At 49.4% G+C, this 27,083-nt stretch overlaps 1 protein-coding gene across 1 annotated transcript in view; it reads left to right on the top strand.

The window, feature by feature from the left end:
- The window catches only part of USP31 (ubiquitin specific peptidase 31), an 84,972-nt gene that overhangs the window by 51,105 nt on the left and 6,784 nt on the right, over window positions 1-27,083 (top strand). Inside the window, exons 8-15 of the mRNA XM_047780318.1 lie at window positions 1,242-1,353; window positions 1,965-2,059; window positions 4,220-4,297; window positions 5,097-5,226; window positions 13,565-13,684; window positions 16,568-16,793; window positions 24,324-24,482; window positions 26,268-26,420. Coding sequence (XP_047636274.1) covers window positions 1,242-1,353; window positions 1,965-2,059; window positions 4,220-4,297; window positions 5,097-5,226; window positions 13,565-13,684; window positions 16,568-16,793; window positions 24,324-24,482; window positions 26,268-26,420 — 1,073 coding nt within the window. The remainder of the gene's footprint in view (window positions 1-1,241; window positions 1,354-1,964; window positions 2,060-4,219; window positions 4,298-5,096; window positions 5,227-13,564; window positions 13,685-16,567; window positions 16,794-24,323; window positions 24,483-26,267; window positions 26,421-27,083) is intronic.

The following is a 27,083-nucleotide window of genomic DNA, read 5'->3' on the forward strand; positions in this document are numbered from 1 at the left end:
TACATCTCGAGCTTGTAAATCTCGATTTACTTATCGTGCTTCTTTCACCTCGCAGTCGTTTTTAAGCAGGGAGGCCCGCTATGGACCACGACTGTGAGTACACCGATATTTGTTAGGAACAGGTGTCTTGGTGACCTTGGCGCCTCTGCTTTGGCCTGAGTCGGGGTTTATCTGTTTGTTTATTCATTTGTTTGTTAGTTCATTCATTCATTCAGCACCTGCTGTTTTCTAGGCAGTGACTGGGCTACTGAGTTAGGTCGATCACAGTTTCCGCTGGCAGATAACTCACAGTCTGTTGGTGGAGGCAGAAAAACCAGCAGGCCGTCCTTGCGGTGCAGGATGTGCAGTGCCTGGTATGGAGAGCTCCGGGAATCAGTAGGCTTTCTTCCTGGAGGAGACCCCTCCCCTGGGTCCTTCTGTGGATGAGTAGGAAGGAGCCTAAGAGAAAGAGAGGGAGGGGTATTCCAGGCTGAGGGAATCAGCTGTACACGGGGTGTGGGAGTTGGACGCATTCAGGGCGCAGCTAGTAGGTCTGATTAGCTGGGGCTTGGGTGAGAGTCAAGGCCAGGCCCGTGCTCTTTCACCCTGGCTGCGTGTTAGAAGAGGAGTCCTTCTCAAGCCCAGTGCCCGAGCCCCAGAGTGAAGCGGTTATAGCAGGATCTGGGGGCCCTGCACGTGGGCATCGTTGTGTTTTAATGCTCCCTCAGTGATGTCAGCCTGCAGCCATGGCTGAGAACCACAGCTCTGCCTCTGATTCTCCAACCCCTGTGGGCCCAGCACTTGCTAGGAAACCTGGCAGGGGCCACTTGGCCTCTATCCGAGACCAGGAGCTTTTAGCGTCACTTGCTCACAAGTGCCTTCCTCGTTGCCAGGATACAGCTGCCTCCCTGCCAGGCCCTCCAGCCCTCTCTGTCGCTTCCTCTGGCACCCGACTGCTTACATGTTTGACCCGTGCTCTTTGCTAGACTCGAGTCCACTCGCACCCACTTTCCTCACTGTCTCCGCTAATCCCGTCATCTTGCTGCTCTATAAGAAGCCACTGGTTGTTACATCTCGTTTTAGAATCTAAGTTTCTCTTCAACTCTTTCATCCTCTGATGAGACCATTGAATTTCCTGTTTCGAGAACTGTCCTAAAACCGATTGTATCGTGATGCCCTTTTAAAAGCTCCTAAAGAAGGAATCACGGCATTAAAGGGATTATCTACTCATTTAAGGTAATGACAGTCTTTCTGTGTGGTAGATTCGGGCTACCTTTCGTGCTGCACTTAGAGAAGACAGTAGCATGGGACCTGCTGCAGAAGGAAATCTTGGAGAAGATGAAGTATTTCTTGAGGCCCACGGTGTGCATTCAGGTGTGTAAGCCTTTGGATATCCCGCAGAGCATGTGCACCCCGCGGTCACTGCAGTGAAACTGGAGCGTCTAGACCTCAGCCCTGAGGGAAGACCGACCCTGCGCGGGAGGGTTGGGATGCCCTGGAGCAAAGCTGTTTCGTAACATCTGCTGTGTTCAGGTTTTCCAGCCTGAGGGTTTATCCCTCATTTTACGAAAGGAGCTGACCTCCCTGGAAGGTTTTCCATGAACTGCCAGGTGTTCCTGTTTCCTGTTTGCCTGATAAAGTTTTGCACAGGATCAGCTTGGAGAGATTTTGTGCACAGTCTGCCTGTGTATTTGCAAAGTTAGGATTATTTCGTTAAGGTGATCCATTAGCAAGCGTATATTAAGTTAAGGTTCAGTGAAAGCAGCACAGTGCGTGTCTTGAATAGCATATTTGCTGTAGAAATTGCATTTGGGTGAATTGTATTTAAAGGGTCTTAGAGCGGCTCAGCAATATAATAGAATAGGGTAGAGAAGCATTTTGCATGACAGTTTGCTCTCCCTCTGAGCTGGTTTGGGAATATGCCTGGTGGAACAGATGCCCTTGAAGAGAAATCCAGCCTAATTTTAATTTGCTCTCCGATGCAGGTGTGTCCGTTCAGCTTGCGTGTGGTCAGTGTTGTGGGAATAACATACTTGCTGCCCCAGGAAGAGCAGCCCCTGTGCCACCCAACAGTAGAAAGGTAAAGAAAAAAAGAAAAAAAAATCACCTTCTAGACTTTCATAGATTTTCGTGTGTAATTTTGGCGATGTCTGATGCAGTTTCCACCTAAGTGTGTGGTAGGCTCATTTAGAAAGTAAGCGCTTATTTTACTTTTGATTCCTATTTGAGTAGGATATGTTTTATGATCTTTTTTGGAATCAGGGAAGCCTAGAGTACTTATCTTAGGAAAGTAAATTAATCCATGTCTCAGAACTGCAGATGAATTGCACTTTTGTATTCACCAAGATTGAAGTTTTGCAAAATAGAATTCTTCTTCTTTTTTTTTTTTTTGCTTTTTAGGGCCGCACCCACGGCATATGGAGGTTCCCAGGCTAGAGGTCTAATCAGAGCTGCAGCCTCCAGCCTACGCCACAGCCACAGCAACACAGGATCCGAGCTGCGTCTGTGACCCACACCACAGCTCACGGCAACGCCAGATCCTTCACCCACTGAGCGAGGCCAGGGATCAAACCCACAACCTCATGGTTCCTAGTCGGATTCGTTTCTGCTGTGCTACAACGGGAACTCCCCAAAGTAGAGTTCTGATCATAACATTTTCCTCCTTGAACTCTTTATGGCAACCCATGGCCTAAAAGATAAAGCCCAGTTTCCACAGCATATGACGTTCCCCCCAGTTTGAACCCTGATTACTTCCCTCTGTCAGGTCTCATTCTTCTCCCTGCTATCCTAGACCGTCAGCAGCATCAAAGTACTGAAGATTATTGGAATGTGCAGTAGCGTTTTATATGTGCCCTTGCACCTGCAGTGTCCTCTGATGATAATTCCTTCCCTTTGAGTCTCTCTTCTCCTCCCCCTGCCTCCCCCAGAATTAGTCTCTCTGACCTGCTACCTCTGTGCTTGCTTTCTTTTTTTCTTTCCTTTTTTTTGGTCTTTTTAGGACCAAACCCATGGCATATGGAGGTTCCCAGGCTAGGGGTTGAATCGGAGCTATAGCCGCTGGCCTGCGCCACAGCCACAGCAACACCAGATCTAAGGATCCCACTGAGCGAGGTCAGGGATCGAACCTGCATTCTCAGGGATGCTGGTCAGATTTGTTTCCCTTGAGGCATGATGGGAACTCCAGCCTCTGTGCTCTCTACATACTCGTGTTACATTATAACACTCTGCCGTATCAATAAAATAGTGGAGATGTGTATATAGATACAGTATACATATATGGATATGTATAAATATGAAAACACATTATTGTTTTTGTTATAATGACTTTTTTTTTGTCTTTTTAGGGCCGCACCTGCAGCACATGGAGGCTCCCAGGCCAGGGGTCTAATCGGAGCCATAGCTACTGGCCTACACCACAGTCACAGCAACACCAGATCCACGCCTCGTCTGCAGCCTACACCACAGCTCACGGCAACGCTGTATCCTTAACCCACTGAACAGCGACGCCAGGGATCAAACCCGTGACCTCATGGTTCCCAGTCATTTCCGCTGTGCCGTAACGGGAACTCCTATAATGACTTTTAAAATAAACATTATTGTGCCTGCATTTCAGGGCTCCAAAAAACTATGCAGCATGGTTTTGTTTGAAAGCAACTCACTTTTTGGTTTTAGAGAGTTAATAGATTAGATAGTGATCCAAAGCATTGCAAAACAGAAAATATTCGAATGATATTGACTGTTAATCTGAGGGTCTCAGGAGCTGGCAAAGGAGTTCAGGAGCCCAGAGAAAATAAGGAAGGTGAAACTTGAGGGGTGCCTTGCAGGAAGGCACAGTCCAGGGACTAGGCATGGTTTCTGGGGGGAGGTGGACACACAAGCAGACTTTGTTCCCAGAGAGACTGTCATCCAGTCTCTTTTTGGGTTGGTGAGAAACTGGACAAAAATGGGAAAGATTGTCACTTCCCAGAGTTATTGTGGATTGCCTTTTAATGTGGTGCTAAATTTCTTCCCATGTATTTCCATATTGCATATTTTAATTTAAGGATTGTTCAGTCTGGTTGTAAGCTAGTTATTAAAAATGAGGTTAGAATGGCCTCACAAGAAAACACTCTCTGCGGGGGAACAGTGATGAAGATTTTCAGCAGTCACATTACGATTTCAGACTTCAGATAGGACGGTTATGTTTCATGAAAACCATTTATTTAGAAAATAATATATGACTTCCTTCCCTGTTCTTTAGGGCACTAAAATCTTGTGGACCAGGTGGCACTGCTCATGTGAAATTAGTGGTAGAATGGGACAAGGAGACAAAAGATTTGTAAGTATTTTTTTTAACTTAGCGTTTGTAGAGTCACCGTGTTAATTATCGTTTTAATAGCCTACCTTGGATCTTTCAAATTAGCTGAAACACAGACCTCTCTTTTCTTTCGTGACGTAGCCGAGTGTGTTGCTAATCCTTTATTTAAGCAGTCTGTTACTTCTTTCCTATGCATTTTGTCGTCCAGATCTCAAAACCTTGGAACATTTTGCTGCTAATGAGACAGAAGCTATTCATTAACTGTTGTGTAGGTCAAATTATTATTATTATTTTTTTTACAGTAGCAAGTAATGCCAAATGCATACCCTTTGAAACAAAGGACAAGAATGTGTGAATTTATCAACAGTTTGTGGCCAACCCCAGAAAAACCAATTCAAAGCTCTTTCTTGAAAATAACTTGATAGATAACTCTTCAAGAACATTTTGGAACGTAGAAAAGTTGGGTTGGCACTTTTACTTAGTCTTACAAGGTTCCCATTGCGACTCAGCAGGTTAAGAACCTGACATAGTGTCTGTGAGGTTGTGGGTTCGATCCCTGGCCTTGCTCAGTGGGTTAAGGATCCAGTGTTGCCACAAGCTGTGCCGTACGTAGGTCGAAGATTCGGCTTGGAACTGTGGCCGTGGCTGTGGTCCCAGCTACAGCTCCAATTCAACTCCTAGCCCAGAAATTTCCACATGCTGCATATTGATCTTTTTGGTTTTGAATACATAGCCACCTTGTGAAGCCGTTAATTGTATTTTTGTGTGAGCTTTGTAAGACATTCTCTGACGAATGCTGCTTTTTCTCCCCTGACTGCAGCTTATTTGTAAATACTGAAGAGGAATATATCCCCGATGCAGAAAGTGTCCGTCTGCAAAGGGAGCGTCACCATCAGCCTCAAACTTGCACTTTATCCCAGTGTTTCCAGCTCTACACCAAAGAGGAACGGGTAAAGATCGGGTGGTGAGGGAAGAAGGGAGGGCCCGGGGCAAGATGACCGTGGAGAAACACCTTATGCCCCAGAAAACTCTCAGAGATTTGGTGTTTATGTAGGTTCTGTACATGTGATGGACGTCTGAGTGTTATCCTTTTTAGGGCTTGAACCAAAAAAGTAGTTTACATTTCTGGAAAAACCTCAGTTAACCGAAATGCTCTAGAAATGAACCTTGGTATAGTTCTTTTTCTTTTCTTTAAACTTCTTTTTTTTTTATTTTTTTATTTTTTATTTTTTTGGTCTTTTTAGGGCTGCATCTGTGGCATATGGAGGGTCCCAGGCTAGGGTTCCCATCGGAGCTCTAGCTGCCGGCCTGTGTCACAGCCACAGTTACGTAGGATCCAAGCCATGTCTTCGACCTACACCAGAGCTCATGGCAATGCTGGATCCTTAACCTGCTGAGCGAGGGCAGGGATCGAACCCGCATCCTCATGGATGCTAGTAGGGTTTGCTAACTGCTGAACCACAATGGGAACTCCCCCTTTTTTAACTTTTTAATGATTAATGATAAAGTTATTTTTTTTTGTTTCAACTTAGAGATTTTATGTCTTTTTTTTTTTTTTTTTTTTAGGGCCGCACTCGCAGCATATGGAGGTTCCCAGACAAGGGATTGAATTGGAGCTACAGCTGCCTGCCACAGCCACAGCCACAGCCATGCCAGATCCGAGCCGTGTCTGTGACCTACAGCACAGCTCACGGCAACGCCACTGATCGAGGCCAGGGATGGAACCTGCAGCCTCATGGTTCCTAGTCGGATTTGTTTCCGCTGCACCATTATGGGAACTCCCATCAACTTAGAGATTTTAAGTTATTTTCCTTAGTGACTAGATCAGTGGTTCTCAACTTTTGGTACTAAGAACATAAGTGTCAGGACTTCCTAAAATTAAAATTACTTAAAATAAAAAATTCCATTCTTTAGTTGCATTAGCCAGCATCTCAAGGGCTCAGTAGACACCTGTGGCTCGTGGCTCTCCTATTGGACAGTGCAAAGACATAAAGTTCTGTTGACAGCATGCTTCGGACCGCTTAGCACAGGGCTTTGCAGATAGTAGGGACTCAGTAGATACTTGAAGGCATGAATGGACAGATAGTGGATGGGATCCATGCCTGTGTGGGTTTTCAAAATATTTCAACAGGGAGTGTTTAATAACAGGGTAGATAATATATTCTTATGGAATGTATTTTTATATACCTAAAGCTAAACATCCTGTTCATCGGATAAATACGGCCTGTTGTGTGTGTGTACACTGCCGTGCAGTTTAAAAAATTCTCTAATTATAATTTCAGAACTTCCGAATTTGAATAGGTGCCAGTGTTTTCACCTTTTTTTCCTGTGGTGAAAGAAAATGTTTTTGAAACTCTTTTGAAGCTTGGAACCAAATTCCATGCTTGTATTCTTAGGGTCCACTCTGTAGTGTCTTTGTGATTCCGATGATACAAGGGAAGCCTCAGTTCAGCCTTTTGGAGAAGACATTCCAGCTCTCATGATCTCATCAATCAGTAAAAAAAAAAAAAAAATTGGTGGCAGTCACACACAGTGCAGGAGTGAAGAAGCTGTTTCTTTTCACGGTAGTTATCCCAGAAGCAAGCCTGCCTCTGGCTCGCCCGTGTTCAGGTCCACACCTGCAAGCTGACCTGTTTCGGAATGTTCTGCTTGAACTAGTATTTCTCCAAGGCCAGCGTTCAGAGCAAGAACCTTGCAAACAGCGAGCAGTGCATTAGCTTTAACTCCCAAGTTAGGCCCTGCCCCTTACACCGACTAAGCTGCCATTTGATCAGGGCTTCTGCCGTTGCCATTTCCACTGCACCAGCAACTGGTACAGAAGGACGTAGCTATTTGCGTTTTTTAACAGCCCTCCAGCCCTCTTTTGTGGCATCTTTGACGTGCGTGAGTGTGTCCTTATTTGCTCCTCTGACCAGTAATGTGACGATGTTACATTTCCCAAAAAAGCCAAACTTCTCTTCTCCCCATGTGACGTCGCTGTCCTGCGTGGCCCAGACAGTCAGGATGTAATGGTCATCCAAGGAATTCAGGGCTACCCCACCACAAGCCAGGGTAATCCTTTGCACGTGTCTCCTTTCAGCTCTGTGTAGGGTGACAGCGTCTTCTTTTGCAGGAACATCTTCGGCAAAAGGGTCCATTCCCTTTTGATGAATAACCACAGATCCTTTACCCAAAGCACCACCATGGTTTTTTGTTTGTTTTTTTTTTTTTTTCCTTTTACAGCCACATGTATGGCACAGGGACGTTCCCAAGCTAGGGGTCCAATCAGAGCTACCGCTGCCAGCCTTCGCCACAGCCATACCGGATCCGAACCGTGTCTGTGACCTACACCGCAGCTTGCAGCTTATTAACCCACTGAGTGAGATCAGGATCCTCACAGACACCCATGTGGAGTTCTTAACCCACTGAGTCACAGTGGGAACTCCCACACTTTGTTTTTCAATTCTTCCCCCTGCCAGTGCTGCACCTGCAGCATGCAGAAGCTCCATAGGCCAGGGATCAAACTTTAGCTACAGCAGCGACAATGCCAGATCCTTAACTGCTAGGCCACCAGGGAACTCCTCAGTTCTGTTATTTAACTCTGTCATCAGTGAATTTTCTTTCAGGCTTTACTATAATTTATCTCTCTCTTCTGCACTCTTCTTAAAAAAAGGGCAGAATTCACTTTTGTTTTTTCATGTATATGCACATTGCATGTGAGGACATGTGTACCTTCTACTTTTGTTTTTCATGTCAGGATGCCATGTCCCATGATCCAGAACAAAACCTTCGATTAAGCTTGTGTAGGTTTCAGATTTATGTTTCATCTCCATGACCTCAACCATGATGAAAACATTCATATTGCTTTTTCATCACCAAAAGGGAGTCCAGACAGCTTGTGTCAAAACATCAGTAAGTTTTGGAATTTTCTGGTGGCCTAGTGGTTAAGAATCTAATATTGTCACTGCTGTGGCTTGGATCACTGCTGTGGCTCAGGTTTGATCCCTGGCCTGGGACCTTCTGCATGCCAAAACAACCTAAAACAAAACAAAGCACCAGCAAGTTTACCGGGAACTTTAGTATGTGAAGATGTTCTGGCCACATCTGTCAGTGTTTCAGAAGCCCAACTCTGCGTGTTTTGACTTGTTCCCCAAGCTGAAGTGCCTTTTCCTTTGTAGCTTCAGCTCCTTCCATTATTATTCTGAGACGAAGAGCCTATTAATAAACACAGTTACAAAGACACCCCTGACATTGGAGATCTGGAGTTAGATGCCACTATATTTTATGATAAAGTTGATTTATGGAGGGATATTCAGAATCATTCATACCCTTTAATACCAGTAATATGCTGTGCTGACTTTCTGAGTACATCGTAAAGGACAAATAGCCCTTTCACTGTGGAGGAAAAGAGCAGACATGGCTCTAGCACAGAGTCAGAGCCCAGGAACTAAGGCACTTTTGGTGTTCACTGGGCAGCAGGCCTGTGTGGTTTTAAACCCGTCTAGGTTTAGGCATTTTGAGAAACCTTGACAAGAGCACTTGGAGCTCATCTAATCTTGAGTTGATATTTAGGATCATAATTCCTTTTTTTTTTTTTTTTTTTTGTCTTTGCCATTTCTTGGGCCGCTCCTGCGGCATATGGAGGTTTGCAGGCTAGGGGTCTAATCGGAGCTGTAGCCACCAGCCTACGCCAGAGCCATAGCCACTCGGGATCCAAGCTGCATCTGCAATCTACACCACAGCTCATGGCAATGCCAGATCCTTCACCCACGGAGCAAGGCCAGGGATCGAACCTGCAACCTCATGGTTCCTAGTGGGATTGGTTAACCACTGCTTCACGATGGGAACTCCCATAATTCCTTTTTTTTTTCTTTTCTTTTTTTTTTTGGCTGTACTCAAGGCATGCAGAAGTTCCCGGACCAGGGATCGAACCCATGCCACAGCAGCGACAGTGCTGAATCTTTAACCCACTAGGCCACCAGGGAACTCCAGGATCATAATTCTGACTGATTGTTACTGCTCACTTTTGCATGTAAGGAATCATGAAATTTCAGGGCTGGAGGGGAACTTAAAACTTCTTTTTCCTCAGAGTTCCCGTCGTGGCTCAGCAAAAGCGAATCTGACTGGCATCCGTGAGGATACAGGTTCGATCCCTGGCTTCGCTTAGTGGGTTAAGGATCCGGCGTTGCTGTTAGCTGTGGTTTAGGCTGGTAGCTGCAGCTCCTATTTGACCCCTAGCCTGGGAACCTCCATGTGCCACAGGTGCAACCCTAAAAAGATAAATAAAGTAAAATAAAACTTCTTTTTCCTGATGGTTAGTTCTTCTACCCAGTTTCATAGATGACTGTCCCGCCGGGGTTTGTTAGATATACCTCATTTCCCCCTTGCGTGTCGCCAATGGTGATGGACGTTAGCCTGAAACGCATCCCTCGTTCTTACAGCCAGCAGGTGTTCTGTCGGATTACGAAGATCAATGGAGGATGGGTCTTCATTTTCTTCTACTTGTGTATCTTTCACATATGTGAAAATGGTTTTATCTTCTCACTAAGTTTTTTCTCCCTCCAGCAGTTCATAGCTCGTTCTTTTCATAGATTTTCATTAGACGTGGTTTTCCAGTCTTGGGCTTGTATGAAATAATTGTCTTTGAAACTGGTTGATTACATGTTGTGTGCAGCACCTTATCCTAGTTGGCTTTCTTTAAAAAATTGATTCAGGAGGTGTTTGAGAATATCGCAAGGCCTAAGGGTGAGCAAAAGGCAGCACTGGTCTTCTGTAGAACATCTCATTGATCCTGCAGGCTGGCCAGAGACATTTTAACAGGCGTACATTCATTCCCAGTACATGTTCGTGGAGTACATGCCATGTGCCAGGTACTGTGCTGGGTACCGGGGATATCACAGGGACCAAGACAGACAGCGCTTTGGCCCCCAGGCTGTTAACAGTGTGGTGGGGATAAACAAGTAAAGTAAAGGATGCAAAGGTCCTGAGGTAGGAAGGAAGGTTGAGAAACAGAAATGAGGCTGGGGAGTTCCTGTTGTGGCTCAATGGTTAACGAATCCGACTAGGAACCCTGAGGTTGTGGGTTCGATCCCTGGCCTTGCTCAGTGGGTTAAGGATCTGGCATTGCTGTGAGCTGTGGTGTAGGTCACAGACACGACTCGGATCCTGTGTTGCTGTGGCTCTGGCGTAGGCTGGTGGCTACAGCTCTGATTCGACCCCTAGCCTGGGAACCTCCAATATGCCTCGGGAGCGGCCCAAGAAATGGCAAAAAGGCAGAAAGACAAAAAAAAAAAAAATGAGGCTGGTGTGGCCGGGGCACAGCCAGTGAGAGCATCTGTCCTGGTTGTAAAATGATTCTAGTATGTAGAGCAGTGTCAGGCACATAGAAAGCAGTCAGGAAATATATACCGGAATGAATGAATAAATGAAAGCATGTGTGTTCCTTGGGAGGTTCCGTCATTGAGTCCAAATATAACAGTATGGTTATGGAAGAGGAGAAGGTAGGCCCTAGCGACAGGCTGTGTGATGATAATTTGGCGATCAGGTCATCTGCAAGCTCAGTCATGATCAGCAATGTCATGTGGGTGTCAGCTGCCTGAGGATGCTTTAGGAACAGTGTCCGGGAGTTCCCGTCGTGGCGCAGCGGAAATGAATCCGACGAGGAACCATGAGGTTACAGGTTCGATCCCTGGCCTCGATCAGTGGGTTAAGGATCTGGCGTAGCCGTGAGCTGTCGTGTAGGTGGCAGACGAGGCTCGGATCTGATGTGGCTGTGGCCTAGGCTGGCAGCTGTAGCTCCAATTTGATGCTACAGATTGGAACCCTAGCCTGGGAACCTCCATATGCTGGCGGGTGGCTCTAAAAAAGCGAAAAAAAAAAAAAATTAACAACAACAACAAAACCCAAAACAGTGTCCAGAACTCAGATGGTGATAGCACTACCCTTCCCATTCATTTCCTTAAATGTTCACTCTGCATAGGCTGACCTACTGGGGGACAAGCACGGTGTGTGGACGGGGGATGGTGTGCCTGGAAAGCCTCAGGCGGCTGAGCGTGTCATGATGCAGGAGACCCTAAATAGGGATCTGATTTTCACACCCTTTTAAAGACTACCCTGCCATGGATGATGGATTGGACTTAATTCTATCTTAAAAAGCGGAGTTAAAGATTGGAAATTACAGGGAGAGTGATTTTGTCTTTTTTTTTTCCATTATAAACAATATTTTATTTGCAATTCATTATCTTCATTCTCATGCACTTTAAAAGAGTTAGAGATGAAGAAACAGTCTTAAAAGTTTCTCGAGGCTCAATTGTTGCTTTCTTAATCTCCAAAATTGAATGGATGCAGGTTCCAAGTTATTTTTGGATTTTGTCTTAATAATGCGGAAGAACTTGGTAACAGACGGTCTGAAAATGGAGCCGCCGCCTCCTGAGTGCACCTCCTTCCTCTGCTGGGCATTTAGCTGGACGGGCCATGCTCCTGGTGTGCTCTGCAGGCCCCAGCTCTCTGTAGCAGTTTGCAACGAGCTGAGTACAGAAATCAGGAGTGTTGTAGAAACTGTCAAAGCCGGAGTTCGTTCCCTTTTCTGCTCAGTAGTTAACGGACTCGACTAGGATCCATGAGGATGCGGGTTTGATCCCTGGCCTCGCCCAGTGGGTTAAGAATCCGGCCTTGCCGTAAGCTGTGAGGTCGAAGATGAGGCTAGGTTCCTGTGTTGCTGTGCTGTGGTGTCAGCCTGGCAGCTGTAGCTCCAATTGGACCCCTAGGCTGGGAACTTCCATGTGCTGCAGGTGCAGCCCTAAAAAGCAAAAAAAAGAAAGAAAAAAAAGAAAAAGAAAGAAGAAAAGAAACTGTCAAAGCTATTTGACATTGTTATGACAGTCTTATTGTATCTTTGGAAAGAGTTTATGATGTATTGGCAATTACATGAACAGTAGCCTGCTTCTTCATCACATGCCCAGGGCTGGGTGGCCATGAGAGTCGGCAGCATGTCTCACAGATGTGAACTTGCCAGGTGACCGTGTGGGTCCCTCCAGTCTAACTTGCTGACCCACCCCGATTTCTGTCCCTCCCCATCTTTCCTGCACACACGATCGGGTCTCCTTGTCATGAAAAAAAAAAAAAAAAATTCCCTCAGTTCTGCTTTCAGGCCACCGTGCCCGTCTTTCTGTTGCGTTTTCCACCTCACTTTACCATGAGTGGTTTCGCTCTTTCCCCTTCCTCCCTTGCAAACCTCTTGTCATCTGTTGACTTGCATGGCTGGCATCACTCTCCAAAGTTCTCGGGGGCGGGGGGGAGGGCCCTCGTTTGCTCGGTTCAGTGGCCTTTGTTCTGTCCGCACTGACCTACCCGTGGACTGGTGCTAATGACCAGCATTCCTGCCACACTCTCTTCTTAGCGCATCGCTAATTTTTCTGACTATGCATCCTTGGGTTCTGGTGGTTTGCGTTGCCCTTAAAAATAGGTGTTTCCCAAGATTCTGTCCTTGGCTTCTTCCCCTTCCATCTCAGTGGTCGTTTCCGTCCAGTCCCTTGGCTTCGCTGACCTCATCATGCTGATGGCCCCAGATCCGATGCATCTTCTGAACTCCAGAGTAGGCTTAAAATAACAACAGACATGCCCCGTTAGTATCTCTGTGTCGCCACCCCGAAACCCGTGTCTGCAGACGTGACGTACAGGGATTTGAGGCCTCCGATTGCTGTGGAGAGAGATCTTGTGGACAGCAGCAGGAGGAGGAGGTGTGCTTGGAACAGCTTGATGCATTGGAGAGAAGGAACAGTTAGAGACGTGAGCAAGTCCAGGTAAAAGTGAGTGAGGACTGTGAATTCAGATGGGTTGGGGCGGGGGGTGGCAGTCCAGAGAGGAGACAGGTGTGAGGAATGGCCGGGAGCATCTCTGGAAGGATGCAGAGTGGAGGATGAGGGCAGCTTTGGAATAACCCCTGGGGCTCTGCTCTTACCGGTGGTAGTGGTGTCTGCCGGGGGAGGAGAAAGGCGTGGAGTTGAGTTTGGGGGTTTGCTGCGCGCGAGGTGCTCCTGCGACTTGTAGCATCTCCGTGCGGTATTGTCTTGGGCAGTCATTGCTTTTGGGGAGATGTTTTCAGCCATGGTGGGGTGCCCGCTCTGGCCAGGCGCCGCTTTCGATTGGGTTTTCCTGTTGATCCCGTCACACGTCGTGCTGGGAGAGATTTGGGGTTGTACCACCCTCTGGCCACGACGTGAGGCCCGCCGTCGTCGTCGTCGTCGTCGTTGCCTGGAAAAGCATCTTGCCTCGAGTGGCACTTACCGAAGTCGTGCTCCTTGCTTTCAGCTTGCCCCAGACGACGCCTGGCGTTGCCCACACTGTAAGCAGCTGCAGCAGGGGAGCATTACGTTAAGCCTCTGGACTCTGCCCGATGTGCTGATTATACATCTGAAGAGATTTCGACAGGTAAGGACATCCTCTGTCACGGGGGGGAGAAACCTGTGACCAAGTTTCTTATGCTCCTGTGGGGCGGGGGGTGGGGGGCCGTGTTTGGGGTCCCTGTTGGATCCCGTGATCTGGGGTTGTTACAGACACACATCTGCCCCTGGGCTTAGGGCCGTGTTTTTGTTCTTTCCCAAAGCAAAATTCGAGCCTCCGGTGACTCTTTAAATCCCAAACACTTTCGTTCACATTGCAGATCCTTTACTTTGTTCCTGAGGATTTACAGTAGATTTGTACATGTTGTGCTCAAGTAAGTGTACTTTGGACTTTAAAACAAACAAAAAAAATGAGCTCCCTTCTGGGGGCGGGTGGAGTTCTCTTTCATCCTAAAGTAATAACAGGTGTCTCCTGCTCCCAGAGAGCTGTGGTTCTCGTACAGTTGGGGGGATGAGTCATACATACATGTAAGAAAATCGGCTTTGCGTTGGTTTTGCTTTGTGAGTCACTTTTCCCGAAAAGGCTCTCTATGCCTGAGGTCGGACTTGTCCCCGGCAGCCCCATCGCAAGAGAGGAAAGGGGGAGGTAAGCCCTGGGGAAGTCTCCGGGCCTGGCTGGAAGTCTTGTGTCTGGGAGATGAGTCGTTGGCTGGTACCAGGTGAGGGGGGAGCGGGGCTGTACGCATGTAATAGTGGCCGAGGGAGCAGTGGGTGCAAGAGGCTGAAAGCAGAGGCCGGTGTGGCTGGAGCTCCAGCGGGGGCCAGGGTAGGGGGGGTGGACAAAAGTGTGAGTTGAGGTAGAAGAGGCTGGCAGGGGCCGGTGGTCCCAGCAGACCCTCGTAGGCAGAGGAGGATTCTGAAGCAGAGAAGCAGCGTGACCAATTGTGTGTTTGGAAGAGAGTCTTCAGGCTGCTGTGGAGACCGTGGGGCTGCAAGGAGGAAGACTGCAGGAGGTCCCTGCAGCCACCGAAGCTACCCTCGGCATATAGAAGTTCCCAGGCTAGGGGTCAAGTCGGAGCTATAGCAATGCCAGACCTGCCGATGGCTGTCGTGGAGTGGCAGTGGCGATGGAGAGACTGAGTAGATTCGAGAGATGTCTAGGACTCGCTGACGAAGTGAAGGTGCCGGGAGAGAGAGAGAGAGAGAGAGAGAGAGAGAGAGAGACACACACACACACACACACACACACACACACACACACACCACACGTTGTCCCAGGGTGGGGCTTTCACACAGAGTTTGGAGAGAGAGAGAGAGAGAGAGAGAGAGAGACACACACACACACACGTTGTCCCAGGGTGGGGCTTTCACACAGAGTTTGGAGAGAGAGAGAGAGAGAGAGAGAGAGAGACACACACACACACACACACACACACACACACACACACACACACACACGTTGTCCCAGGGTGGGGCTTTCACACAGAGTTTGGGGTCCAGCTCTGCAGTAGTGGAGAGTGGGAGTGTCTCGACGGCATGCTCCCGTTGGGCTCTGCAGATGGATAGCTGGTTGGGGGTGTGGACTCCAGCCTTCTCTGTCTCCTTCCACACGTACGGACTGATTTCTGTTTCTTCTGAAGACATACCATGCGCCCCAACTCAAAGCCGCAGAGTCATCATTGACTCTTCTTTCTTGTCCCTGTTGTCTAGGCAGTCACCTCTTCAGCTTGGCTGTGCCTCTCCACTGCCTTCTGAGTGTGTCCCCTTCGTCCCATTCTTGCTGTCACCCTGCCCGTTCAGACTTCAGCAACTTTCCAGCTGGTTGCAGTTGCCGTGGCTTCTCATTGGTTCTAAATGTACCCTGCTCTTGCCTTTCCACCAGGTTTTCGGTGCTGCTTAAGGAAAGCTCTGATGACATCACCTTCCCCCCTCAGCGCCTCAGCACTTCCCTCTTGGCTACAGAACAGGGTCCGGAGTTTTTAGCCTGACCTCCCTGACCCTCCTGGACTCAACCTACCTTTCTCCTACAGACACTTTTCTTCCCGCAGTGAATCCATGGTTCCTTGGGCTGGGCATTCTCTGTATCCAATTAATCTTATGTTTATTTATTTGTTTATTTATTTTTTAAGGCCACACCCTTGGCATATGGAAGTTCCCAGGCTAGGGGTCAAATCGGAGCTACAGCTGCCGGTCTACACCACAGCCATGGCAATGCCAGATCTGAGCCACATCTGCGACCTACGCCACAGCTCAGGGCAATGCTGGATCCTTAACCCAAGGGCTGCACCTATGTCTTCATGGATCCAGGTCAGAGCCGTTACCAGCGAGCCACAGTGGGAACTCCCTGGTTAATCTTTTTAAAGCTCCCATAGACACAGGAAACATTCGGTAAATATCTATTTAACAGATGGTTGCGTTTGGAAGGATTTCCCAGTAGGCTTGATGGGATGTACGGGAAATCTCAGATTACCCAAGATTGTCAGCTCAACGAATATATTAACTTAAGCTGCGGTGAACTTTTAGTGGACTTGCTGGAGGAGGCGGAGGAGGAAGAGGCCCTTCTCCGTGAACGGCTGTTCTCTGCCAGCGCTGTGCTTTTCCCTTCACACGTGTTGTTACTCCGTTACTGTTCATGCCTCTGTGACAGAGGTTGCAGGAAGAACCACCTAAAGGTGTCATTTTGCAGGTTACAAACCTAGAAACCCTCAGTCAGCTAAGGAGATAAAGACTCAAAAAGGCTTATTCCCCTTATATAGAGATCATCACTGGTTCCATGTTGGGCAACACTAAAACCTGTTCCTCCAGGTACTTAAAATGCTCTGGTTCCCTGTTTTGTATGTGTCTTTAGAAGCATCAGGTACGTAACGTGGTCCTGCTTCAGCTGCTAGGAGTCTGCAGTCCTCGCTCAGCTGATCTCTGCCATCTGCTTGCCTGCAAATAGCATCCGAACTTGTTTCTCCTCTTGGCACAGGAAGGAGACAAGCGTACGAAACTTCAGAACATGGTCAAGTTCCCGTTGACTGGCCTGGACATGACACCTCACGTGGTTAAGAGGAGCCAGAGCAGCTGGAGTTTGCCATCCCATTGGTCTCCGTGGAGACGGCCCTACGGACTCGGGAGGGACCCTGAGGACTACATCTACGACCTGTATGCGGTGTGCAACCATCACGGCACCATGCAAGGGGGGCACTACACAGGTCTGCAGCACGCGAGGCCGGGCGCCTGTGCCCACGGTTCCCCCCATGCGTTTTGTCTGTGGCAGGATGGCTTTGCATTAGAACCTCGCTTTCCTGGCGTTCCCGTCGTGGCTCGACAGTTGATGAGCCTGGCTGGTATCCATGAGGACACGGGGGTTGATCCCTGGTTTGATCAGTGGGTTAAAGATCCAGCGTTGCTGTGAGCTGTGGTGTAGGTCACAGATGCAGCTCAGATCCTGCCTGCATTGCTGTGGCTGTGGCGTAGGCTGGCACCTGCAGCTCCTGTTAGACCTCTAGCCTGGGAACCTCCGTATGCTGTGGGAGTGGCCCTAAAAAGACCATTAAAAGAAAAAAGAAAAGAAAAGAAACAAAGAACCTTGCTTTGCAGTGTGCCAGCCATGAGGGCAGTTTCCATCCTCCGGGTCTCTGACCTGAGCGGGGAATGGTGTGTGCAGATGGGTGGCCATCGCCTGGCTCATCCAGGGCGCGTTTGTTGACCTCATCGGCACGCCCCGTTTAAGGTTTTGCTCTACTTCTCCCTGATTGGGGGTGGCTGTGAACCACTTTTATAGTGTGTTTCAGGTGACTTGAAAGGGTTTTTCTTTTTGTTTTATGGTTAAATTTACTTTTTCTCGGTTGTAAAGGCAACAGTGGCCCTCATATGAAATTTAGAGACTAGAGAGGTAGAAAGAATAATGCCATCAACCCATGAACTTGTCACTCAGAAATAACCACTGGTAATGTTTTTAGAAACTGTGATAAAATATATGTAACAGGAGTCCCCTTTGTGGCTCCGCGGTAACGAACCTGACTGGTATCCATGAGGACGTGGGTTCTGTCCCTGGCCTCGCTCAGTGGGTTAAGGATCCAGCGTTACTGTGAGCTGTGATGTAGGCTGACAGCTACAGCCCCGATTTCGACTCTAGCCTTGGAACTTCCATATGCCGCAGGTGCGGCCCTAGAAAAAAAACTGAAAAACACACAAAATATATACATATATATAACGGAATTTACCATTTAACCATTTTTAAGTGTACAGTTCAGTAGCATTAAGTACATTCACATCTTTGTGCAGCCATCACCACTATCCATCTCCAGAATTTCCTTCATTGGAGTTCCCATCGTGGCTCAGCAGAAACGAATCCGACTAGCATCCGTGAGGATGCAGGTTCAATCTCTGGGCTTGTTCAGTGGGTTAAAGATCCAGTGTTGCTCTGGCTGTGGCGTAGGCTGGCAGCTGTAGCTCCAGTTCGACCCCAACCTGGGAACCTCCACAGGCCACAAGTGCGGCCCTAAAAAGCAAAAAAAAAAAAAAAAAGGAATTTCCTTCCTTCATCTTCCCAAATTGAAAGTCTTTGTCCACTAATCAGGAAGCCCCCATTGCCACCTCCCTCCACCCCAGCAGCCCCCGTTCTGTCTATGACTGGGACTCCTCTAGGTTCCCCATGTAAGCGGAACCATACAGTGTTTGTCTTTTTGTGACTCCCTGATTGCCCGAGCATACTGTCTTCAAGACTCACCCATGTTGTATCATGTATCAGAAGTGCCTTCCTCTTTTAAGGCTAAATATCGTCCATTGTATGTAGGTGACATTTTGATACGTGGCCTTTCCTCCCAGTGTTTTCCTGTAAGTTTTGGCCGTTACTTCACCCTGTCGTGATTAGGCTGTCTGTTCGTTTGGGTGAATGTTTGTGGCTCGCCTCTTCTGTGTCTTGCTTGCCCTGGGCTGTATCGCATCAGAGACACATCGGAAATGAAAAGATCTCAATCCTTTGTCTCCCCTTTGAGTGTAATCAAGAAGCGGGTGGTGGGGAGGAAGGTCCTCTAAAATGAAGGAGCAGGAATGGGTACTAGACTCCGTGGTGGAAGTGGGAACAGGGTAGAGTAGGGGTCGGGCGGAGAGAGCGCTCAGAGCCCCCTCGTCCTGGAGGGTCAGGAGAAGCTGCTGGGATTAGTGACCTGTTGCCTACCCGCCAGGCCCTGAGGGGCTAGCGGGAGAGACACTTCATTTTTATAAACATTCCCCACCCCACCCCCGCCCCTTTTTAGGCCTATACCTGTGACATATGGAGGTTCCCAAGCTAGGGGCCTAATCAGAGCTGTAGCTGCAGGCCTCCGCCACAGCCACAGCCACAGCCATGCCAGATCCAAGCCATATCTGCAACCTGCATGGCATCTTGCAGCAACACGAGATCCTTAACCCACTGAGCGAGGCCAGGGATTGAACCTGCATCCTTACCGAGACAATGTCTGGTTCTTAACCCACTGAGCCACAACGGGAACTCCACGAACATTCTCTTTAATGACCACAGAATATTCTGTTGATAGAACTCTAGTGTGGTGGAACCATTCCCATCATTGAGTACATATATTTAGTTTTCAGCTGATGACATCTTTGTACATAGTCACAGTTTCTGTATTTTAATTCTGTATTTCCTGGAGTCTCAGAAATGGAATTCCTGGGTTAAGGGCACGCACACACCCTGGGGAGGCCGGTTAGGTAGATTTGGGGGCTTCTTGCTTGGCCATCTGTGTTGGGGGACTTGATGCGAGGGACCCCGTCTGCATGGTGGCCGGGACTCGGATTTCTGCATCGTTGTCACTCACCCTGTTGGGCATGAACACATCATCAGGGGCTTTTTTGTTTCCTCGGTTCCGTGGTTTCGGCAACCAGACCCCAGGGGGCTAGTGACTCATAAAGGCAGGGGCCAGTAGGGCAGGGTGACCCCTGCCAGTTGGTATTTCTGACTCTCTGGAACTTTTTGCTGGCAGTCAGCCCCTAGGCCCCCACAGCAAGGCGAGCGGGCTGTCGGGCCTCGGACCCCCTCCTCGGCTGGGCCCGCTTAACTGTTTCCGCCTTCTCTTCCCTCCAGGAGGTGGGGGACAGGCGGTGTGACTGGCTGCAACAAATCTTTTGTCCTTTTTCTTTTTTTTTTTCTTCTTTGTATGGCCGCACCTGCAGCCTATGGAGGTTCCTGGCTTAGGGGTTGAATGGGAGCTGCGGCTATTTCCTGCATCACAGCAACCCTGGATCCTTAACCCACTGGGCCACATTGGGAACTCCAACAGTCTTTTGTTCCTAAAACCCATTTAGGTCAAGGTCTTTCAGTATTTAGGTGCTGCAGGCAGCAGCCGCCTGTGAGAGGAGGGGTGTTTCTCGCAGCAGAAGGGCTGGGGTGGTCTCTCTTGGCCCGAGGAAGCACGTTCAAGAAGGAAAAGGAGATAGAGAATCTGTTGAGAAGTCCATAGAAAACAAAGTTAATACTGTTTTAAGAATGTTTTTACCTCGTATTTTGGTTTAAACCAAATGTTACTGCTGTATTTCATGTCTCACACATTTGATGCTCTGTTCTTTGGGGGCCACTGGCAGAGTAAGCGTGCTGCGTCCGGGTAGAGTTTTGCTTTTGTGGCATTCCTGGTCCCGTCTGTGTTCTTTGAGAGTCTCGGGGACTCTGAGAATCGAAAGGGACTCAGAGGGAGTTTCATTTCGCTAATTAGCTGGTGACGTAACGCCTCGGCCAGCATCCCTGGTTCGTGTGGATCGAGCTTCAGCTTTGGCAAAGAGCACGTCCTCCACGTGTGACGCTCTTTCTCAGGAAAATATGCACGAGCCCGTTGTGTGGTTTCTAGCAAGAGACGATTGAGAAAAACAGGACAGTGCCAGATTTTTAGCTTGTCATGTTCTTTGTATAGAATAGACTCTGGTAGGAGTTCCCGTCGTGGCGCAGTGGTTAACAAATCCGACTAGGAACCATGAGGTGGCGGGTTTGATCCCTGGCCTTGCTCAGTGGGTTAAGATCCGGCGTTGCTGTGAGCTGTGGTGTAGGTCGCAGACGCAGCTCGGATCCTACGTGGCTGTGGCTCTGGCGTAGGCTGGCAGCTGCAGCTCCGATTGGACCCCTAGCCTGTGCCGCAAGAGCAGCCCTAGAAATGGCAAAAAGACAAAAAAAAAAAAAGAATAGACTCTGGCAGATGCCTGAACACCCATAACCACATCACAGGCAGTACACAGTAGTGAGAGGAGAGTGGGCTAGAAGCTAGACACCCTTTCCCACAGCTCTGTGACCATGGCAGGGGACCCTTCTTCTCACCTCGTGACCCCTGGAGGAGCCAGAAGCACCGTGTCTGCCACGTGGGGCCTGTTACATGGCGGGGGTGGGGTGGGGGAGCTCAGATATTTCCTGCACTGTTTCCCTTTCCTGTCCTAGGCCACAGCATGGCTTTTCTGCTAAAAATATTTTAAGTACCTCAGCACTGTTGCATTAGAGATACCGTATTTCCTAAGCTTTCTCTTGGAGTGTTTATTTTGATGTGTTCTTTATTTTGTGCTGGTTCTAATTACGTGGTACACGTATGGCTACCTTGTGTAAGGATTCTAGAACAGTGCTTCTCAAACCATCTCTAATGAAGAAGCTTTAAAAACTTTTTTTTTTTTTTTTTTTGCCATTTCCTGGGCCGCTCCCGCAGCATATGGAGATTCCCAGGCTAGGGGTCGAATCGGAGCTGCAGCTGCCACCCTACACCAGAGCCACAGCAACACAGGATCCGAGCCACGTCTGTGACGTACACCACAGCTCACGGCAACACCAGATCCTTAGCCCAATGAGCAAGGCCGGGGATCGAACCCGCCACCTCATGGATCCTAGTCGGATTCGTTAACGACTGAGCCACGATGGGAACTCCTAAAAACTTTTTTTAAATCTTTAGAAAATTTTTCAGTTCTTCATGAACCAATCCTTTTGTGAAAATACAATAAAAATATTTTGCAGTATCAGGAGTTGCCATTGTGGCTCAGTGGTAGTGAACCTGACTAGTATCCATGAGGATGCAGATTCGATCCCTGGCCTGGCTCAGTGGATTAAGGATCTGGTGTTGCTGTGAGCTCTGGTGTAGGTCGCAGATGCAGCTCGGATCTGGCGTGGCTGTGGCTGTGGCGTATAGGCTGGCAGTTGCAGCTCTGATTTGACTCCTAGCCTGGGAACCTCCATACGCCAAATATCTATGTATTGCATTATCAGAGTACTATGAACAGTTTTAAATGCTTACCTCATTCCGGACCTTATGCTGTCGACAGGCACAGGTCTGCGAGCCACGATTTGAATAGCACTGGTCTAGGAAACACTTCAGAAAATTGCGCTAGGGGGAGTTCCTGTCGTGGCGCAGTGGTTAACGAATCCAACTAGGAACCATGAGGTTGCGGGTTCGGTCCCTGCCCTTGCTCAGTGGGTTAACGATCCGGCGTTGCCGTGAGCTGTGGTGTAGGTTGCAGACGCGGCTTGGATCCCGCGTTGCTGTGGCTCTGGCGTAGGCGGGGGGCTACAGCTCCGATTCCACCCCTAGCCTGGGAACCTCCATATGCCGCGGGAGCGGCCCAAAGAAATAGCAAAAAGATAAAAAAAAAAAAAAAAGAAAAAAAAGAAAAGAAAAAGAAAATTGCGCTAGGGAAAAAAGAGCACCTAGGATTATTTTGTAACTACATCGTTGACCTGTTAATGAGTCCCTGCGCTGCCTTAGGTTCCACGCCGTGACTGAGGACAGGCCATCCTGCGGAGAGGCAGATGGAAGCCAGCACTAGGTTGCCCTGTCACCTTGGGCGAGTTCCCCCTTCAGTTCTGCTCCCGCTCCCGCTGCCTAGCGGCCGCCCCTCACCAACCGGGTCATCTGCGCATCCAGCCTGGTGGCACCACTGACCCAATAGTGGTGGCTCCAGCAGCTCCACGTGCTGCATAGGCCTGCCCGTCTCGCCCTCTGCCTCTAGGGCCTCCCCAGCGCAGACGTCCCTCCCTGCAGTCGTAGATTCCTGTTCTGCTCTTTTTCGGGACCTGCATGGTACAGCCCTTCCTCTCCTGGGTTCCTTTTATCTCCTAGGAGTCTATTCTTACGAGGTGGCTGTGGCCTCTCGAGGGCGGGCGCTCCGAGGGACCTTATGTGCCCTGTCCCCAGGGCCCTCCTGAGTCTGCTCCCCTATTCAGGGAACTATTGCAGCGCATGTTTTCACCGAAATAAATGGGTCTTTGTAGAAAGCGTGATACGGATGTACCTTTCTGGAGCAAACTTATCACACTCCTTGATGTGCCCATATACGATGATGTGGCTTCATGACTGCTAAGCCATGTCTGTTCTTGCGGGTACTTGAATGCTCTTTATTTGTCTCACAGGCTTAGAATTTGAGCTGGAGAGAAGGCACGTGAATTCATGAGCTCCGGTGTTCTCCGTGTGCCCAGGGACTTCCATGAGGGACATACCCTCTCTGAGGGGAGCAAGCTCAGGGACTAGATAATCCTGGAAGGACCTGGGTGGGCCCACCCCTTCACCTGCTGCATGACCCCGGGCAAGCTGGTTCATTGTTTTGTGGGGTTTTTTTTGGACATTTCTTGGGCCGCTCCCACGGCATATGGAGGATCCCAGGCTAGGGGTCGAATCGGAGCTGCAGCTGCCACCCTACACCAGAGCCACAGCAACACAGGATCCGAGCCGCGTCTGCGACCTACACCACAGCTCACAGCAACGCCGGATCCTTAACCCACTGAGCAAGGGCAGGGATCGAACCCGCAACCTCATGGTTCCTAGTCGGATTCGTTAACCACTGAGCCACGACGGGAACTCCTGGTTCATCTTTTTTTTTTGCCATTTCTTGGGCCACTCTCACGGCATATGGAGGATCCCAGGCTAGGGGTCGAATCGGAGCTGCAGCTGCCACCCTACACCAGAGCCACAGCAACACAGGATCCGAGCCGCGTCTGCGACCTACACCACAGCTCACAGCAACGCCGGATCCTTAACCCACTGAGCAAGGGCAGGGATCGAACCCGCAACCTCATGGTTCCTAGTCGGATTCGTTAACCACTGCGCCACGACGAGAACTCCAGGTTCATCTTTTTTGAGCCTCTGTAAAATGGGAATAATAACAGAACAAATCTTGCAGAATCAAAAGAGATGCACATAATACGTGCTAAACAAATGTTAGCTGCTCCTATGATTAATATTATTATTTCTAGTTCTATTATTTTCTATCTCTAATAAACACTAAAATGTCACAGCATGCCTAAAATGGTTTCTCAATCCTAGCACGGTACCGTTTTTCTGGGTACTTCTTTGTTGTTTGAGGCTGTCCTGTGTATGTTGGGGTGTTTAGCAGTGTCCCTAATCTCTGGCCACCAGAAGCTCCTCGAAACCCCTCCACCCCCACCTCCGGTGGTGACAGTCAGCCGTGTCTCCATTTCTTTACCACATGTCCCTTGGGGCAAAAATCCTCTCTGGTCAAGAACCACTGGTTTAAATAAATAGGTATCCTGTGTTTTCTGAGGTTAACTAGCATTTCATCCCCTTGGCGTAGTTTGGGATTTCTCGACACGTTTGACTCGAGCGTGATTTGGAATTTGGATTCTTTACCTCTTTCTTTGTCGCTCCCTGCAGCCTTAGAAAGTTCTTGAATTAATTCTGGGAGCCAAAGCAATGGTGTCTGTGGGGAGAAAGGCGCGGCCCGCGCCGCCGCCCCAGTGCTGATGGCTGCTCGGCTCTCTTTGGCAGCCTACTGCAAGAACTCCGTGGACGGCCTCTGGTACTGCTTCGACGACAGCGACGTGCAGCAGCTGTCGGAAGACGAGGTCTGCACGCAGACAGCCTACATCCTCTTCTACCAGAGGCGGACGGCCATACCGTCGTGGTCGGCCAACAGCTCGGTGGCAGGTAAGGCCGACCCTGCCGGTGGGAGGGTGTTTTTGCCGAGAGTGGACGGTTGTGATTGGCGGTCCAGAAACTTCTCCAGGAGGGCTCATGACGCTGTTGGTTGGATTGGGTCGCTTCTCATCTCTGCATTAAATCTGGAATCCAGAATGCTTGCAGTCGAGGAAGTGGGGGTGGACCTGCGAGCAGCTGTGAACCAGGAGTTCCCGTGGAGGTGGAGTAGAGCCTGGCTCAAAGCATGCTCGTGGTGTTTGCTCGTGGAAGCAGCTCAGAGCAGCCTGGCACACTGCTCTCAGAGTAGAGGAGCCGAGGGACTTGGACAGAGAACTGACACTTGGCTTTGCCGTGTATGGTTGGGTTACCCTGGAGTGTGTCCTATCCACGCTACGTATTTGTCATCTGTCATATGGGTGTAATAACGCTGCCCGCCTTACGCTTGTCGTTGTGTGCAAGATGAGGTAAACGTGCGGTAAATTCTTTTTTTTTTTATTGTCTTTTTGGGGCCAAGCCCGTGGCATATGGAGGTTCCCAGGCTAAGGGTCCAATCGGAACTATAGCCACTGGCCAACACCACAGCCACAGCAACGCCAGACCCTTTAACCCACCGAGCGAGGCCAGGGATTGAACCCGCATCCTCCTGGATACTAGTCAGGTTCTTAATCTGCTGAGCTGCAGCAGGAACTCTGTGAAGACTTTTGTAAAGGGTGAAGCACCGTTGGAAATTGTCCTTTTTTCCAGTAAGATCAGCTTGTTCTGTTAGGGGAAGGAGTGAAGGCTATAATCATATTTGGTGGCGTGGGGTTAGCTTGATGGGATCTAGTCTGTCGTCTTTAATAAATGCAGGAACCAGTAGCCACATGTGGTGTTGATGCAGCCGCCCACAGTCCAAACAGGGAGACTGGATGCTTCTTGTTGCAGAGTTGGAGCTTAGAAGATAGGACGGAGGACTAGGATGAGGCCATGTGTGGTCAGGTTAGGGCCTGGTAACCCCTGCTCCCCTGGAGGTTTGCGAGAGGTAAGTTGGAAGCCGACGAGAGGCAGCGTCGCTGAAGCAAAGGGACCCCTTACTGGAGTCAAGCCCCTCCCAACACACCCTCTCTGCTGGTAGCCTCTCTCATAGTTCATAGAAAGTGGGAGCTCAGGGCTCCGTGCATCCTCAGTGCGCTCCAGAGTCTGCCATATGCTCGGAAATTGCGCCCTCTTGAGGCCGCCTCGAGATTGTCATGCTCTGTCATGTTCTCCATTCCAAGGGCTGTTACTGCTGCTTTAATATATATTTAAGGGCCGCCCCGGAACAGAATGGTATGTGGCCCGGCATATGCGCATATGTGTGTTTCTGTTGATATCATGAAAATGATTTAAAAACTCCACCAAGCAAGGAGGCCAAGAAAGCAGTCGTGGACCGCTGCTGGCTTTCGTCTCTCTGCACCAGAAATATTACTGCAGGCGCTCAGAACAGTAGTGCTTGATAATGATTTGTAGATTAGGTGATTCTATTAACCACCGTATCTGTTCCATTCCGTTGCCAGCCCTAGGACTTGGACTTTGCATTATGGAGTATCCATCCCCGGGCTTGGATTTTATTACTGCACACGTGTGTGGGAGTCTGTCCTCCCCCCACAGGATATTCGAGCAGGCACCCCGCCGGGTCCGGGAGTGAATGCTGACCTGGCGGTGAGGACATCAGCCACTCGCAGCCCAGGCGGCAGCCCTTCACCAGGGTGTGAGCGGCGCAGGCCGGCCCCGGGGATTCTGGCTTGACCTTGACGCCCGCTTCCTTTTCTGCAGGCTCCACAAGCTCCTCCCTGTGCGAACACTGGGTGAGCCGGCTCCCGGGGAGCAAGCAAGCCAGCGTGACCTCTGCAGCTTCCTCCAGACGCACCTCCCTGGCCTCGCTGTCCGAGTCCGTGGAGATGACTGGGGAAAGGAGCGAGGACGATGGTGGGTCTGGGTTTTGGTGACAGATTCCGCAGTGGCAGCCCGTGGACCCAGCACAGGCTCCCTCGTGCGTAGGAACTAAGTCCCGAGAGAACAGGGGAGAGGAGAACATGGAGGGGGGACGGAGAGCGGGCCTCGTGGCTGTGGGGCACTGTCGTTAAGTCACGTTTTCTGTAACAGGGTCATCTGCCTTTTTTTCAGTGACCTAGGCCTTTTCCCTTCACTTCATTGTTTTCCACTTTTAGGGTCTAATGTGAAGGCCGGAGCTGTAACTCTGCATGATCATATATACATTTTTTTTTCAAAGTGCCTTTTTTTTTTTTTTTTTTTTCCCTAATTTTAATTTTTGGCCACGCTTGAGGCATGTGGAGATTCCCGGGCCGGGGATCGAACCCACGCCATGGCAGTGACCCCCGCTGCTGCAGTGACAGGGCTGGATCCTTAACCCACCGAGCCACCAGGGAACTCCTCCATGTGCTTTTAAAATCTTCCCGGTCGCCGGCACGGTTGCAGTTGGCCCCGTGAGGCCTAGTGAGTCGTTGGGCGGGGCCTGGGACGCTGGCTCCCACCCCCTCAGCTTCCCACCTTCCTGCCGCCCCGCCTCGCACAGCGGGGTGGGTGGTGTGTTCTTGTAGGAACAGAAGCGTCTTGGACCAGACTTCCTGT

The sequence above is a fragment of the Phacochoerus africanus genome, chromosome 5, assembly GCF_016906955.1.
Source record: "Phacochoerus africanus isolate WHEZ1 chromosome 5, ROS_Pafr_v1, whole genome shotgun sequence".
Classification (NCBI taxonomy): Eukaryota; Metazoa; Chordata; class Mammalia; order Artiodactyla; family Suidae; genus Phacochoerus; species Phacochoerus africanus.